The sequence below is a fragment of the Manacus vitellinus genome, unplaced genomic scaffold (genome assembly GCF_001715985.3).
Source record: "Manacus vitellinus isolate BGI_N305 unplaced genomic scaffold, ASM171598v3 scaffold_1_pilon, whole genome shotgun sequence".
Taxonomy (NCBI): domain Eukaryota; kingdom Metazoa; phylum Chordata; class Aves; order Passeriformes; family Pipridae; genus Manacus; species Manacus vitellinus.
The window spans coordinates 48,612,275-48,630,629 of NW_021939396.1; the positions used below are offsets into that span (position 1 = coordinate 48,612,275).

The following is an 18,355-nucleotide window of genomic DNA, read 5'->3' on the forward strand; positions in this document are numbered from 1 at the left end:
AAATTGCAATCTTGGTACCCAAGTTTCCCCTGCTGGCTAAATTTTTCAGACTTGGACATAGTCCCTTTCTGAAATGGTTTGGTTTTGTACATTCATGGCTGTCTCTTCTACTGTTTTAAACTTTCTTCAGTTTTGGCCCTAATCAAGCGCTGTTAGCTCTTTGTGAAATGCTCCTTGAAGTCTTCAAAAATTAAAAAGAAGAATAAAAGGAGTAATTAAAAAGTTCAGCTGCAATTGCAAGGTGCCTCCCCTCTTCTCTGAGATTATGTAGAGTGGGTCCCCTATATATTAAAAGTCTGTTTCAGATTATTGAATGTTTTTTGTTAGAAACTTAATTGAGGTAAAGTAACTACTGCTGCTGCTCAGTCCAATGATACATGCTTGCTGATTTTAAACTTACGTTCTCAGATTCAGTATGTGGATTCACTTCTAAAAAAAAAAAAGATGGATCAAGAAGGAGTAATGAAGCAGCCAAGGAGAACTTGTACCCTCCCAAACTATCCAAAAGGCAACCCAGATATTCTAGGCAAGGTGAGTTTTCTCTCAGGGAGCCTTCTAATGCGTTTTGTTGTTTCCATGAAGCAGTAGTGATGAAAAATTAGCAAACTGAATATGCAAGTAGTTTTTGAGGAGTATTTGAAAAAAGATAGCTATCTCAAATCAGATGACCAGCTCTTCTAACAGCCATCAACAGGGGAATTAAATGTGTGATTGAAGTTGCAGGATTGTTATGCTTAGCATGAAAAGGAGAGGTGATCTTGATTTCTGTTTTGACTATTTTAACTTCTGTGGTATAGATTGCACATTTAGCTCAAATCGAGGATAACGAAGCAGCAAAAGTTATCTCTTGGCATTTGGCAAGTGACATGGACTGTGTGGTCACACTGACGACTGAAGCTGCTCGTTCTATTTTTGATGAAACTCAAGGTCGACAACAAGTGTTACCCCTTGATTCTATTTACAAGAAGACCCTCCCAGACTGGAACAGGTAGAGAAAAAAAATTTTTTTTGTCTAATTTGTTTTTTAAACTTTACTCCTATTAAATATTCAATGTATAAAATTTCTGGGTTCACTACTATAGCAACAGTAATGTAACTTGAAATGTTAGCTGAAATAGTAGCTTTATGTCTTTAACTGTTGTGTGATGTTCTTTGTCTAATAAGGTGTTTCTATTAAAAAGAGAAGACAATCTACCTTTTTTTTTTCTTCACTTCTACCTGTTTTCTCAAGCAGGAACTTATTTTTAAATAATTCTAGTGCTTCAAATCAAATAATAACTTTTCAATATCCTGTTTCAGGGTACATTCCCTAAAATCATTTGTAGTAATAGAAATTCATACTGCTATTTCAGTTGCCTGAAAGATAAAGGATAATACTGTATTTCTGTTGCTGAAAGTCATTTGTTTATGACAATGACTGCTAATATGAAGAATACCTTTTAGAAAAGATCTGATGTACAGATTTATTTGTAGGGTCCAAAATCTCAGTTTTTATAACATGGTGCGTTAAAACTTGTCCGTAAAATTAGTCATATGAATTTGCTGGAAATAATATTTCATTAAAAATCAGTGTTTGACCAAAACATCTTTAATATAACTGACATTTGGGATCATGTTGGGATCATTTTACCACCTCATGTGGAAGCATTAAGATGCATTCAATTCAGTTTGAGATTTCTGACTCGATGTCAAAAGCAGTAATGAAATAAGGACAAATTGCTTTTTTCTTGTCTTCTCCTTCACTCTTCTCTTTCTTTAACCAGACCTTTACCTCACTTAAGAAATGGAAAAACCTTCTTCAAACCTATTGGAAATCCTGTATTTGCCAGAGATCTGTTAACATTTCCGGATAATGTAGAACATTGTCAAACAGGTAAATGATATGAAAGGAATTGTTAATAACTTCTTTTGTTTTAAAAAATTAAATACAGAAACATCACAAATGATAATCCATTCAGTAATCTTCATTGAGATGTTTGCAAATACCAATGGACATTCCTGGTGAGGTCTACTGGTAAAAAGAGGAGGACATTAGCATTAATTATTTGTAAACAGCAGTTGTGAAAATTTCAGCCATGACCACTGTCTTCACTTGTCTTATTTTCATATTAAGAAACTGTGAAAAAAATTCATCATTCCAGGAGGACTTGAAAAAGATGATAATTTATATAATTTACTGAAATTTGGGATTATATTATGTGTGTCTTCATAAAGATATCAAGAGAGTACTTTAGTGGAAAATACAGTCAATTATGCCAAAAGGCAATTAAACATACTAATTTTTTTTCTTTATGAATTCTTTGATGAAAGCAGAAGGTTACATATCTATCTCAAGCTCAGAATAAAATTTCATTGAAAAAAATCATTTACATGCTTTTTCCCTTGCACTTATCTGAAAAGATGTAATAATGATGCCTCATAATTGACTTTTCAAAACTCGAGTTATTTTGTTGCAGAGAAATTTCATGGTTCAAAAAATTACATTTTTCAGTGTTTGGTATGCTCTTGGGTGACACTATCATTATAGATAACTTGGATGCTGCCAACCACTACAGAAAAGAGGTAGGTTTCAATTATTCTTGATATTTTATAATACAGATATACTGCATAGCTACATATTTAATACATTAAAAAATTAGTATAATTTCCAAGTTTAATGCTGTGTTAGCGGGAAGTGTGCTTACTGTCTGTGGGGTCTCAAAGCACTTAACATGAATGAAATCTCTATTATTGACACTGACAAAATTACCTTCTTTTAACAAATTCTGTTATGGGAATGTTGCCATGACGCATGGCACCACGTTTTTAAAGATAAACATTTTCACTTTTGCTGTTAGTGTTAAATGCAAGTCCTTCAGTACTTTCCTAGTCACTATATGTATAATAAAACACAGGAGTCTAAGGCACTTGATGAAATTTCAGGTCCACTCGACTTAAAACTTGATGTGAAACTTACTGGATCTCTTTGTGACCCATTTTATTTAGGTTTAATGGTACATTTTCCATTTCAGCTCATGAGTTTGCTACAATTGAAATAATGATTCTGCATAAGAATGTAGAACTCTACTGATGGCGGTTGCTTCATAGTATATGTTGATAATAAGCTTTTTCCACAGTATAAATTTAAATTCTGCCTTCTGAGTTCTGCTAAAAACTGAGAACACAAACCCAAAAAAATTTAGCCTTCATAATTATTGACAGTGCTGCCTAATTTTAATATATGCATTCTGTTGCTTGAAAGCGAAAGTCATGACGTGTAATTTCATAAAATAAGTTTCGATTAGAGAGCAAGCTGCATTGCAGTTGAAAAATAGGCTTCACAGCAGCATTGTTGAAACCTTAGATTTTTTTCATGGAGTTACTAATTTAGTATCATTTTTTATACTTGTGTAGGTTGTAAAAATTACACATTGCCCTACCTTGCTGACGAGGGAGGGTGACAGGATTCGCAGCAATGGAAAATTTGGAGGCCTGCAGAATAAAGCTCCTCCAATGGACAAACTCAGAGGAATGGTATTTGGAGCACCAATGCCAAAACTTTATTCTACTTTCTCTGGACAGATAGGTGAGTTAATGAAGTCATAAAAATACAAAACTTCCAAAATTATATTGTTTGCCTATGTTTGTTATTCTCTTAAGTAATACAGAAAGGAAAACTTCAATTAAGCATAAAGTTATTTTAAGAAATAGGACCTGTACAATGTCCTGTTTATGAATTTCTCTTTTCTTAAAAGCTTATAGCTAATAAATTTCCTGAAAGAAGAAAAATAATAATAATGAGATATTGCCCTCTTTTTCTTAGTCTTATTTAGGGACTATAAGCTGTGGTAATTAATTCACACAGCAGGCATGAGAAGCTTCAGCTGACTGAATTCTAGCATCCTTGAAAAACAAGTTTCAGGTCTTTCTACTCTGGAAACACCATACATCAATTTAGAATTTCTTACTGTGCAAGTAAGCTCAATGAAGCAGTGGTAGAAAAATTCCTGGTTTTGTAAGAGAGAATATTTCTTAAGCACAACAGCTGCATTATTACCATAGCAAGAAGGTACCTTTTATTTCTTATGAGATCACTTCCATTTCATTATGTGCTTGGAATCTTCATTTGGGAATAAAGGTTATAAATTAAGTTTGAAGATGGCAGTTTCTGTCATGTAACAGCTGACCTGACTGATTGGTAAAACATTGAAAAGTCTTATTCACAAATAATAATGCTATGAAATACTTTGTTTTCAAAAAAAAGGACATGAAGTTTATCCAGGACAGTATTCCTAGAAATGTGCAATGGAGAGGACTGGGGGGAGAATGAGAGAGAACACATGCGCCTACTGGAGTATCCTTATATATGAACAAACTACTTAACATTAACCAATTGAAGGAGGAAAAAAATAAGGACTAAAGGGGTCTTTGCTGGCATTTCAGTAAAAAATTTATTACATATAGGGTAAACATAGTAAGCATGTCAGCCACAGGCTAAAATTTGATGCATTTAGGACACTTTATATTTGTCTATCAACACATTTTCAATTTTTGAACTGAATTATTACCATATAAATTAAACTGGCATTTTCTGTAATCATGTAATCATGGTAAAAGAAAAGGCATGCTTTAATTTCACTTGGAGTGATGCTAGACATTTAAAGGAAAATCATAGTAAAATTCTGTTTAAAGGACAGCATCCATCTCATTACACAGGACTTGTCTTGAACTGAATTTCACTCTTAGCATTGGTTCTGATATGCTCTTTTTCAGCATTTGTAGCATAAAAGGAAAGTAGGTACTTAGTGTTCAGTTAAGCTTGGTGCAAGCCACCTGACACTCACCAAAGTAAAAGGAATGAGCCTAGGCTGACATGCTTGAACCCTTCCTTTATTACTTGATCTATTCAGTGCCTGGGCAAGAAAAAATTCTTTTTTCATATGTTAAAAGAGGAAAAAGGTTTGTCAACAAACTATACCCTTGCTTTTCTGAGTCTACTTGATTAGATTTCCGTAGGTAGGACAAAGTGAAACTCGATAAATGTTCTCTTGATCCACAAGGTGGAATACAATTCAAGTCAGCAATACAAGCTTCTGCTTTGTAGCACTCAAAGCAAAGCATACTACAAGCATTTAGTGTCATCAAAGGTAGAGAATTTGTTTGGAGGCACAAGGGACAAGATGTGTAAAGTAATACCAGTTTCCCACATCATTTTCAGAGTTTGCTGGTACTGTGAAATAAGATATGGGCTCAAAAAGAAAAGAGGAATCAAAATATTGGATGTAATTTTTTGCCTCCCCTTACAGTCATTTTAATAACAACTACCAATCCGTTATAAGTTCGTGTGTTTTTTAAGTAGTGCTTTAGAAATATATGTTTTCTTGTGGATTTATACATTGTCTGAATTGTATTTGTTAGCGTTCTAAATCAAAATGGCCACATATTTATTGTTTTGTGGTTTATTATTTTATTCTTCCATTAGATCTTCTTCAGCAATACCGTGCAGCAGTGGTTAAACTTGATAATGTGAATAAGGACCTTGATTTACATTTGCAGTCTCTGAACACTCCAGAAATGCAAAAGAAAAAACAGGAACTTGCTGAACAAGAGAAAAGCCTCAAGCTAGTAAAACAGAAATTGGGTAGGTTATTGTATTATAATTTTGGTGTCCTAAAGGAGACTTAACTGAAACCAGATGTATTCTGCTCTTGCAAACTAAGAAGTTCAAACTATGAAGGAAAATTGTTAACATTAAGAGCTTAGAGATGTCACACTTTAAGGAAAGAATAGAAAAACTGTATGTAGTACTATGATGGTGTAGATAGTGCCTAGAGCAGCACTGTCCTGTATTGTGTTCAGATAATAAAAATGTGGTCAGTCAGTGTCTTGTGAACATGAAACTATGATCTCACTAATAAGAGATTATATAACTATTTGTGTGGCTGGCTGAATGACTTTTGCTAAGGAAACACAATCAAAACATTGTGCTATAAAAAGAAACACCCCTAAGTCTGCAAGGATAGTACTTCTGAGTTAGAAGTGGGTTTTATGTAAATATCAAATAATTTACAATATTTCAAAATATATTTAAAAAATCAACCTTTATTCTGTGACCGTTATAAGTAAAGCAGATAGTTTTATCTGTCACCTTTGAACTTGGTTTGAGACTTAAGGTAACCATAAAATTTATGGCATATCTAAAGCCTTACTTCAGAGGTTTAACTCTATCTGTTACAGGGTCCATTTATAACCAGCGGGTTTAATTTTTTTTTTTTTGTTCTGACTTGCAACTCTTCCATAGGTATGACTCCTGCTTTATCAGATAAAGGCACTGAGTCATTACTTCAGCCTATAATATTAGATATGTCTGACACCCCTATACCTCCCAAAAGAATGCGAAGAGAAACAGTGAAAAAATTATATAGGTAAGTCTGTTCTGAATCTAGTCATTATTTTCTCATATCCTGAATTCAAAACAAAAACTAGTTTATTTTGCATATTTTTTAATTCATATTTGTATGCAATAACCAACAATTACTAGAGTTTGCATAAAGCTGATTTTCAATATTTTTTTTTAATTTCTACTGCCATTTAAGCTTAATATAAAGATTTGCTTAATGATTCTAGTTCTGTTTCTCTTTATGAACTGATTGATTGGCATCTTCTAGCATTCACATTCTCTGTGTTTTCTGGTATATTCAACTCTGTTACACCCCAGAAATATTTGAGATGGCTTGGTCTATAAACTCTTTTCAGGTTTGATTTCAAATACTGGAAAGATAAACAGAGAAAAAATTATTTTTACAGAATAAAGAATCATACTTACACAGCTTTTTCTAAGTAACTATCTGAGCTGAACTGGCAGTAAAGTATTTAACACAGTTCTCTCTTTACCTGTGTATCTTCTTCTGCATTCCCTTTGTGGCTAAGGAGCGTTTGAACACACACACACACAAAATCTGGGAAATCTGTATGTCTGTATCTTTAAAGTGACATGGAACTGACTTTTCCATTTCTCATGTCCGTCCTCATGACTACATCATTCTTTGCTGAACTACGGTCGTATTTTTAAGAGTATTTAAATCTTATCCAGTTGCGTTCTGTGAGTCTCTGAACAAGTGTTCACTATATTACTATGTCTCTTTATTATTTGTATTGGTTACTATTTTAATTTTTATCCACATATAGAACTGAAATGGTTATGTATTTAAAGTATCTAATATTAGCCTGGTGCTATTCTTCATTTTAACAAAATAATTAAATAATAAGCTGTGCACAAATTTGGGGTTTATGTTATTTATACTAAGGGGAGCTCTGTGTTATATATATGTATTACATATATATATATAAGAGAAAAGCTTTGTTTATAAACAACTGTGCTTTTATTGTGTTATATATATGTATTACATATATATATATATAAGAGAAAAGCTTTGTTTATAAACAACTGTGCTTTTATTTTTGTTTAGCTCAGAAGAATGGTTCTCCTGTCCCACAAAGCAGCAACAGCAGCAGCAACAGCAAGTGCTGCAAACGACCCCTTCAGAACTTAATGGAACTACACGAAAAAGAAAGGCATAGACTGATACGACTTGCTTGGAAAAACTATATATTGAAAATGTGAATACATTCAGTTAAAGGAAATTCTTATGTTGTATTACCCATTACTATGAAGATTTTTATACCAATAGAAGATACAAATTAGTTAGTGGTAACAAAAGTTTAAGTATTTAACATTGATAGCCCAATTTTTGTATAGTTAATTTTAATTTCTGAAGGCTTTCAGAGTTTTTACGTTCATGTGTGAAAAAAAGTTTAAAATATATTCTTTTTTATTTATGAAAAAATAAAGGATCTTTTCAGTAAAACTGCTTCAGTGCAAAGCACTGCCAATACAATCACTTGTATTGAATAGATTGTCATGAAATGAGATTTTAATTTAAAAAGCATCCCAGGCTGTCTTGGGGAAGAGAACTTTCTATAATACTCTTTTCTGATGGATGAGCTGTTGAGGTAGTATCAATTCAAAAGGGAGGGTTTAAGCAGCAATATACTGAGATCTAACTGCAGACGTTCATAAAGTCTTCCCACGGTTAGCAAGAAGCCCCTATCAAAGGCTATATCCAAGGTGTTGGCATGAGAATTAATTTCTCCTTCAGACAGTGCCAATGGAAAAACAAAGTAACTTGTGAGTATGAAAAGTGCAGTGGGTTTACTGTGTGTACTAGGTGGCTGTTTTATGGATTGGTGAGTAAAGGGTGAGTAGAGATACTTCACGGTTGTGAATGAGATATAAAATCGTACCAATGCTAACCATCTTTCCACATCTCTATTACCACAACCATCATAAAGGGACCTCACTTCATAAGCAGATAAAAGATTACTCCTTGACACGAAAAGAATAACTATGACAGAAGGATTTGAGTAGGAAGCAGTAACATCACAAAGGAAAAAGAAAAATCCTTACAGCTGAAGTGTGTGTATGAATTTTAAGAGGTGGAAATGGAGACTTCAGCTGGATGTAAAATAATCATGTTGGGAAACTGTAGATACCCATGCAGAATTTTACTTTACAAGGCTGTCCCCAGCTTCAAAAAAACCCCAAAAAAACCCCAAACAAATAAACCACAAAAAGAAAAGAAAAATATGATTCTGTTGGTTTTCATAAATACCTAGAAAATTAAATTGTCCATGGTTTGAGAAATGGAGTCTTAAAATGCTAGAGAAAATAGCCAACAGGTAGACAAGACCAAAAAAAAGAGCCAAAGGTCGCCTCTAGTGATCTGCATCATAAGGATTTTAGTGATGAACAGGGCAGAAAAGGACCAGGCATAAATAAAGATACAGTTTCAGCCAGGGTCAGAGCGAGCAGCTGGAAACATTTGATTGAATGAAAATGATAGGGCAAGAGTAGAAAGCTAAACTTGAGAAAGTATTAGTTGAAGCCATGTAAATTAAGAAATAGACGGTGGTCAAGGGTGTGGGTGTATTGGTTCACATCTGCCTCAAAGAATTCCTGCCCTGGAGTGAAAGTTGGCACCAAATCTACTGATTTATACTCTCAGCAGCATGTATTTTATATACAGCTTTTCTGAAAAGGGACTTTAAACCTAAAAAAAATATGATGGCATCCTACTAGAAGTTTCAGAACGCTGATCACTGTTGCACATCTCTGTGACATTTCTAATTAAATGAAATTTCTACAAATTAAGGAGAAATTAAACAGTGCAGTTTGTGGTGGAATGTTCTCCAAAGCTTCATGTCATAAAGTAGGCTAAACATCAAATTGTCCTATTCTTAAAGAAAATAACTCTATTCAAGTATAACGTAACACCAGCAAGAAACTATGCTAGCCCTTCCCCAGCCCTTTTTCCTGTTTTTCAGCTCTAAATTTAGACATACAGGTTTAAACTAGGTAGCCATAGTGGAGTATTTGCCACATGAGAAATGGTGCCACCACACCAAGTTACTTGGTAGCACTTCTTTTAAATGCATGTATTTTAATTCTGACATCTGCCAAGCCTCAGCCTCCAACCTCTGGATAACCTTGTTGATTTAATCTTGTTGGATTAAATACATATGGCAGAAATGTTTCCTTTTGGAATTCATCTCTTGCCTTTGATAGTCAGTCGTAGGCACTACCAGCATCATGTGATGTATCTCCCTGCTGGAAGAAGCAAATATGAAATTAAGGATGGTTTCTGGGGTTGTGCAATAGCTATCGGACATTTCGGGAAATTTCACCAGGGAATCTTCAGGATTTTCCAGCAGAGTGATTGCAGGTTATTACAGTGCAAGTTACTGTTTTGCATAGGCTGTTTAGGGCAACTCATTTGGTCATGACAAAACATTTGAGCTCTGAAGGTAAGTGTCGGTTTTTTTCCTTTACACATTCTTGACTCTCTAACAGAGCAGACCAGGGACCTCTGCCATGCTGTCACCTGTGTGTTGTTCTCCTTGGTTTCATGAGGGGCTGCTGGAAATCCCTGCAGGAAAAGTGAAAGTGGTTGTGACTCGAGTCTGGGCCTGAGCTGGTTTCTGATGGAGGTTGGAAGCAACTCCAGGTGGGGAAGGGCTGCTGGCTGCCACATCACCACAGGGAGATGGAGCAGCTGCTCAGCAGGGCTGGGTGGAGATGGGATGAAGGCAAGAGCTGCAGGCATGTTGGGTCAGGTGGCATCAACCACAGAGCAGAGCTGGCTGGGAGTCAATTCTCTTTGTTCTGTCATGGCTACTGGCACCTGTCGCAGCCCAGGGAAACAGGACCTCAACACCTGTCTTTTTTTGCAGTAGGCAGACACTGGTCTGGTGCCCCATCCCAGTGTGAGGTGATAATTGCCGCATGCACTATTTGCACTGTGTTATCACTGTACCCTATGAGGAAGCCGAGCGGGAGGCCCATTCCTGGGCCCCATGATCCCACTCCACACCATAGGCCTTGTACTCCCCACAGCAGGTTTCTTGCTCAGAAGGTAGACAAGATTTCCGTCATCAAAGGACCTGAGACCTTGCCCTTACCCCAGCTTGCGGCTTTGATTGCTCCCTGCCCCATCAGACCCCAGTATCTTGAGCCTGGCACACAGCATGATCAGTGAAGATGGAAATTAGGGCACCTGTCAACGAAGAGAGACAGTTCTCTTGTAGGACCTGGAACCTAAGACAAAAGTGTATCAAGAGGAAACCTAATGTGAGTCTTCTGCCTCGGCTTCTGTCAACAACTGTATTTACCATCTTATCCTCTTCCCAGTCTCCCTCCCTTCAGCAGAGGAAAAAACATCAATGTCAAGCCTTTATTTTTCTTTTGCCCTTCCCTAAAAGGACCATGGCTTGACTTGGTGCTTAAGCTCTTCTTCCCTAGCACTGGCATGTACTTCCATGCTTTCTGCTCTTCCTCTAGCACGCAGGGATGCAGAGAATGCCTGTCTGTCACCTGAATGGGGTTATAGTTACACTATGTAACCCAATGATAAAGGTTGGATGACAAGTCCTTCCTTGCTAATTCACACTACTGTGGTGTTACAGCCCCACCATCAGTACCACGGCCTTAACTCTACATCTTTATCATCCCAGTATCACCATCTTCTCCAGTATTTCTCTAGCCACATGTATCTCATCTGGGACCTCCTCTGCTTCCTCCAGGGCCAAAGTCCCCTTGGCAGCCAGAGTGCCAGTTCAGGGAAAGAGCTGTGAGAGGGAAGGAAGAAAGGATGATACCCAGGGGAGCAAAAGAAAGGCAGAGCAGGAAGCAAGGCAGGGAACCACTGCAGGATGCTACCACTACATCAGTAGCCTGCATGAAAAACACACCCATTCCAAATGTCACCTTGTGAGACTTTAGCAGTATAATTACTGGAAGTTTTCCTCTGAAGCCTCCAGAGTAGGTGTATATTTGCTGAATTTAGCTTTGTATTGCTGTTCTGAACTCCATTTCAGCTAAGCCTTTAAGGAGATTTGCAGTCGCCATTGATGAATGGTTCATACTTAGTTGATCACAGTAAGAAGAGAGATAAATAAGTTGGTTGCTGTACTGTGGTTTTTTAGGGATGAAGTGTCTACAGGTGCATTTTGCAGTTATTCTTCCAGACCTTATCCCTATAACTGTGTGGTTCTAGGTAACTGGGATCCAGTAGTTTGGTTAGGGGCAAGGAGAAGTGAAACAAACTCAGTGTCCTTAGTGAATGAAGTACAACTCAAGGTGTGAGCCCTTAAAGCAAGTCCAGCTTACTAAGGCATGTTATGTTTGGTGATGCAGGAACAGCAATCCTTGTTATTTGAAAAGTCATGGCAGTGAGGTGAAGGTCCTCTGTGCCTGGGAAGATCATGGAAGACATCCTCCTAGAAGCTCTGCTAAGGCACGTGGAGGGCAGGGAGGGGATTTTGGACAATCAGCACAGCTTCACATGGACAAGTCTTGCCTGACCAACCTGGTGGCCTCCTTCTATGATGGGGTGACTACTTTAGTGGACAAGGGAAAAGCTATCTGTTTGGATTTCTTCAAGGCCTTTGAAATGGTACTCCATGACAATATTCTCTCTAAATTGGAGAGAGATGGATTTGATGAGTGGACTGTTTGCTGGATGAGGAGTTGGCTAGGTGGTCACCTCCAGAGAGTGATGGTCAATGGCTCAGTGTCCATATTACAGTTGGTGACAAGTGATGTCCCACAGGAGTCTGTACTGGGGCCAGTATTGCTTTGTATCTTTATCAGTGACACAGACAGTGGGATCAAGTGCACCCTCAGCAAGTTCAAGGACAGCACCAAGCTGTGTGATGTGGTTGACATGCCCGAGGGACAGGTTGCCATCCAGAGGGACCTGGACAAGCAATCCAGTTGTTACCTGGGTGCCCCTCTCTTCCAACACCTGGGAACCTCATGGGGTTCAACAAGCCAAGTACAAGATACTGCACCTCGTTTGAGGCAGACTCACTATCTGCACAGGCTGGAGGATGAACAGAGTGAAAGCAGCCCTGCCAGGAAGGACTTTGTGGTGCTGATGGGTGAAAAGCTGGACGTGATCCGTGAATATGTGCTTGCAGCCCAGAAAGCCAATTGTATGCTGGGCTGCAACCAAAGCAGTGTGGCCAGCAGGTTGAGGGAGTTGATTCTGCCTCTGCTCTGCTCTTGTGAGACCCTACCTGGAGTGCTGTGTCCAGCTCTGGGGTCCTCAGCACAGGAAGGACATTGATCTATTGGAGCGGGGCCAGAGGAGGCCATGAAGATGATCAGAGGGCTGGAGCACTTCTGTGAGGAACTACAGAAAGAGTTGAGGTTGCTCAGCCTGGAAAAGAGAAGGCTCCAGCGAGACCTTACAGTACTTTTCAGTACCTAAAGGAGGGCCTATAAGAAAGATGAGGAGAGAGTTTTTAGTCCTGTTGTGGTACAAGAGGTAATGGGTTTAGAATAAAAGAGCTTAGATTTAGACTAGATTAAAGGAGGACATTTTTTTACAATGAGGGTGGTGAAACACAGGAACAGATTGCCCAGAGAGGTGGCAGATGTCCCATCCCTGGAAACCTTCAAGGCCAGGTTAGATGGGGCTCTGAGTAACCTGATCAAGTTGAAGATGTCAGGTGGTTGGACTAGATGACCCATAAAGTTCCCTTCCAACCCAAACTATTCTATGATTCAATCAAAGAATTCCATTTTACTTGATGCTCAGATCTTTGAAGATTCATTAAAAATTATTATTAATTGTTCAGGCAAATATTATACTATTCCAGGAGTCAGTTTCCTTCAGACTTTCCATTCTTTCTTTTTGTTGTGAATCCTAACAGTCATTTTCTACTGATACCTTCATCCTCCATTATCACAGCTTGTATTTTTATGTGATAGCAGCAAGGGAATCAGCTGTTCTTAAAGACTTTTATGATTACAGTATGTCATTAGGGTTGTATCATTTTATGGACATTTAATAAAACATTAGTAAGGAACTGTCACTGAAATGTTATCTGCCTTCATGCACCAACATTTTCTCCCAATAAATTCTGCTCCCAAGTTGTTGGTTTTTTTTATTTTATTTTATATTTAGGAAACACAACCCATTAAGATTGCATTTCATGAGCACACAGCAAGGATAATAATTACTACTGAGGCAACCATCACAGAACAGATCTGCAGTAAATTCCCTTTCATCTGTCAGAATACAGTACAGCTTGGAAGAAGTTTTAATATTTTCTTTTTAAAAAGTCACTTTGCTTATTATCTAGGAATTAAAGCATGTTTTACTGATGGTGGCAGTAACACTATCAGTATAAAGCAGCTGTTAGCCTCCATTTCTGCCTATTGCTGGAAAGGGTGTATCCTGTGATTTTGACATTCCTGTCACACCAGATCATCTCCCCAGGATTCAGCAAGAGTCATCATTTAAGGTTCATAAAAACCTGAAATAGATGTGTATGTGCATACACACAGAAAGTTGTATCTGTTAAACATTTAAGCATACATATAATTCCTCTATTTTCCTGTATTTCCATAAACAGGCTCTTCAACACCCACTATGGAAATGCATAAAATTCCAACAGAGCTACTGTGTTGACTAGATGTACTTTGGCTGCTCACTTACTTTGCCTGTGTGACATGTCTTCTCTGCTATGAAATGGTTCCAAGAGCAAAGCAGCCTTAACTTTAGAAAACAAAACTGGCATAAAAAAATGTGTGTATGTAAACCAATTGAATGGGATTTAATTTTAAACCAACCTATATATAAAACTATGCTATTTAGTCCCTGTTTGTATGCACATCATCAAGCACACATGTATTTTGAAACAGAAATGGGCCACAAAGACTTTCCTTCAATTTGCCAAAATTGAAAATATTTTATACAACAGCAGAACTATTTGTTTCACAGTCTTACATAGGAACAAATTATTTTTTTAATCTACTAACACAGTCCAAGAATCTTTTCCTAAACTATGTAATGTTCACCCTTTTTAGCAAATGAATGTTACATTCTAGTTGCTTGAAGGACATTTAGTGGGCTCTCACTTCCTATAATCCACTCCCTCTTTATCCCTCATCCTTTAACTTTGGCAAATCAATTAAACCATATCATGCAACAAATACACAAATTATTGCATTCAAGCCTAATTTCTAGAACAGAAAAATTATTTTCCCTCAATGTACTTGCAAGTTTAGAAGAATGGTGAACTAACAAACTACCTGCAGGAACCTCTCATTCATCATCTTTCACAAAAAAAAACCTTGGTAGGTTAAAAAGTTACTGGACAAAAAAAAAAATATTGAATTAAAAGTTGCTGCTACTTTGTTTAATTGGAAAATGGGAATGATCAAAAAAACCTAAAAGTTAACTTTTTCCAGTAAACAGCTAATGAAAACAAATGTTTCATATTAGATACAGCTCCCGCTTTTAGTGTGTTCTTACAACTAGGGTCCAAAACATACTGGAGAAACGAAATGGCAGTGTCATAAAATTAGTACTTATAGGCTGCCTTATAACAAAAGGGAAAGGTGGACTGTCATGCTCCCACTTTGTTTTACTTTCAAAAACCTGTCTTTTTAACTCTAAGGGTCTCTTAACACGTACATATGTGCTGGCGTAATGTCAACCTAAATTAACGACTTCAGATTTGGAAGATACAGATGAAGGCCCAGCTTTGCTCAAACTGGAAGGGCTGGTTGTGCAAGAGGAAGATTCATGACAGCCTGAGGAATGCAGTGAAAAGAATTCTTCCTAAACAATGGAGGAGGCCATTCTACAAGTTGCTCAAGAGTTTCTTTTCTTCAGCAGAGTCCTGGGGCAATTCTAGCACAGAGAATGTCCTGTGAAAAGTGAGAAGGGATGGTTGGAAGCCCTCTTAATGTTAGGGACTTCTGACAGAAGCAGTCATGAGTGTAGTTTTAGTGATGCATACCAGAGCTAACTCAGCAATGGGAAGTCAAACCAGAGCTGTTTAAGTGGAAGCACACTGAAGACTGTGAGAAGCCTCACACTCTGAAATTCAGCCTGCTTCTGTTGCCAGTGGTAGTTTGGGCAGATAAATGGGTTACAGAGTATAGCAACTTCACCTTGCATCATTCACATCTGAACTGACCTAAGGCATACAACAAGGCTGGTTGAGTCAAACTGCTGCAGCAGCCTGGTAAAAATGGGGATGGGTTAAATCAGATGATAAGTTACAGTGTGTTGCTGTTGCACTGTGGTGTTAGACAGACATGTAAGCTTGCAACTAATCATGTCCTTCATTGGCATTTTAACCACCACTTTGAAGCTTGTAAGTACATTCTGAGTAGAGAACCTTCAGATGCCAAAGGCAGTTTGTTATCATGCACAGCTTGAAAAGAAAACATCCCTCTGAAAGTGTGTGGTCAGACCAAGACTGACTTATCCAGCTGGACTCTGTATGGAGATTGTATCTACCTGCAGAATTGGGCCCATCTAGGAGTCCATGTCAGAGCATCTGACCTGTACAAGATTTGGCTGTTCTTGCCCTCCTCCTTACTCTACAAACACTGGGAAGCCAACAGCAGTGCTGGAGGAGGGCTGTACTTTTCTCACACTGCACAAAGACAAAAAGGTCTTTACTTTTTGCTCTTAACTGTTACTGAGAGTAAGCTTGTGATACTGGTAGAGTCTCTCTCCCCTACCAATCTTTGACACCAGCATGTGTCAAGATATTTCAAATATGAAAAAGAGTCCTCAGAGAAGTCCAAATAGAGGAGTGTGTGGCAGGGAAGGGGGAGGTGCGGAAGCGATAGAGTATAAGGAATCAGACATCACTGCTTTGAAATTTGAGTCTCAAGTTTCACATGTCCCAAAAGCAGACCTGAGAGTTTGTTAGGATTCTGTTACTGGATGCTTCCAAAACGAAAATGGCTTGGGGTTAGAGAGGAACTGGCCATGGAGGCTACTGGCACATGACTTTGAGAGCCCCCAGAAGACTCAGAAGTGTGATAGGAGTTCCCTACAATCAGATGCTGGTGGCACAGAGAAGATGAACAGGAAAACAGAAGCTTCTGGAGTTCCCAAAAATAAAATACCAGGTAAGTATGCAAGGAGTAACATGAAAGTAGAACTGAGAGATGGACATGTCTATCAACATGAGCAAGAGCTACTCTGGTAGATTCATGGACGACCTCACCAGCGAGACTCCTAAAACCTATTTCTGTTTCCACACTGGCAGCAAGGCATGGATTCAGGATTCTAGTGAATATACATTGCAAAACCTCTATGCAGTGAACTTGCAACTTATGCCAAATACCTTGTTCCAAAAGATTTTATGGGCCACTTTTCCTCACCATAGTGATCAGGTAACTTCCCTGGGTTGCTGAAAGGTCATGGAGACAGAATTAACTTTAATCAAGTCTGGTGGTAAAATAACCCATTTTTCTTATGAGAAAGAAAACACTGAATTTTTTAGATTTTGTATCATCCTTGTGGGGTATTTTGTGGCTCCCAGAGTCATCTAATTCCCAGTTACTCAACCACCCTCTGAATCACAGCGTGGGAACGTGTGCTAGGATATGCAAATCCAAGTAATTTTTTTCTGTTAATATTTCTTAACTGTAAGAAGTATTTTCTAGAAAATTAAGTTAAGCATGCCTGGAGAAAGAGAACTAACCATGGATATACACAGATATACTTCATGTGCTTTGCACAAAAAATGTCAGGTATTCTGGAGACCAGTTGCTCATTATATATTGATACACTGGTTCTTAAATCCCATAAATACATTTAAAATATACGTGTTGATTTTTTTTCCTAACCTGGTTTACTTTCTCTTATCTTAGAATGGTAATACATACCACTTGTGGTGTAAAGAAAGATTGGAAACATTATTTCAACCAAATGTGTTGAAGTGCAAATAACAAGTGAACTTTTGAACTCTCTTGCATTCTCTGAGGATCTGGAGGGGTCTCTGCCAGGCTTGGAGAAAGAGCTGAATATGGGTGCTTTTGTTAGAATTTTGGCAAATAGAATTGTCTGGAATTAACATGGTTTATTCAGATTCCAGCTTATCACTTCAAACTAGATTTCTCTTGAATAAGAGTTACTCAGTTTCTCTTATGAAAGTTTCCTGTACGTAAGAGGGTAGCAGTGACCCTGTGTCAAATGCATGATAGCATTATCAAAATAGAGGAATCTGGGGTCAAAGAGTTTGCTGGCTAGCTCTGTTGCCAAGACTGTCTGTTCCAGATCCTTATAAAGACATGCTGACACATCTATGTAATGTGTGAAGGACCTGATGATATGGAACATTTTCCACACCGTCACTTCAAATGTGAGCCTTTCCTTTGCTGAAAATCTCTCCTGCATGTGCAGAGATTGTATGTAAAAAACAATAACAGAAAATATGCCATTTTCAGGTGTGAGGCAAGAACTGGAAAGAAATTCGGGCTCTTTTTCCAGAGCTGGCAAAGCACAAAGCAGTTCAGTGTTCTGCATTAAAATGAAATTTTGCAATACATTTACAATACAGTTAGAACTTTGGGAATCAGCAAGTTTATCAATTGTTACTTCATTCTTTTGTTCTCAGTTTTCAGAATACTTCTGAATTTCAAAATCACAGCTATCACTTTTAAGTCTGCTCTGTCTTTGGAATGTATTTGCCATATTTTGCATGGATTCTGACTGTGTATCTCCCTTCACTTCTTCCAGAAGTTCTCCTGATTCCTGGTAAAGAAGGAAATTTGTTAGAACATTCCTCAGGTTTTAGGCAATGCCCATTATTGCTCTTGGAAGGCTTTGACAAAGCAACTACCCAGAGAGATACAGAAGTTGTCAAATCCTGTTAAAATTCATTTAGGTTAAAAATAAATAATGCCATCTCAGAATCCATAACATTTAGAGCTTTCATCTGCATCATTTCCTCTGTCAGCTTGCCTTTCAAAAAAGAATTGTTTCCTAATCCTCTCCAT

At 37.7% G+C, this 18,355-nt stretch overlaps 1 protein-coding gene across 1 annotated transcript in view; it reads left to right on the forward strand.

Annotated features, from left to right (window-relative positions):
* The window catches only part of SMCHD1 (structural maintenance of chromosomes flexible hinge domain containing 1), a 61,668-nt gene extending 53,821 nt beyond the window's left edge, over positions 1-7,847 (forward strand). The window contains exons 40-47 of the mRNA XM_018081168.2: positions 409-531; positions 798-988; positions 1,764-1,873; positions 2,492-2,562; positions 3,394-3,565; positions 5,462-5,620; positions 6,281-6,404; positions 7,449-7,847. Of these exons, the coding sequence (XP_017936657.1) occupies positions 409-531; positions 798-988; positions 1,764-1,873; positions 2,492-2,562; positions 3,394-3,565; positions 5,462-5,620; positions 6,281-6,404; positions 7,449-7,560 (1,062 nt within the window). The 3' untranslated portion in view covers positions 7,561-7,847. The remainder of the gene's footprint in view (positions 1-408; positions 532-797; positions 989-1,763; positions 1,874-2,491; positions 2,563-3,393; positions 3,566-5,461; positions 5,621-6,280; positions 6,405-7,448) is intronic.
* Positions 7,848-18,355: the final 10,508 nt, after the last annotated feature.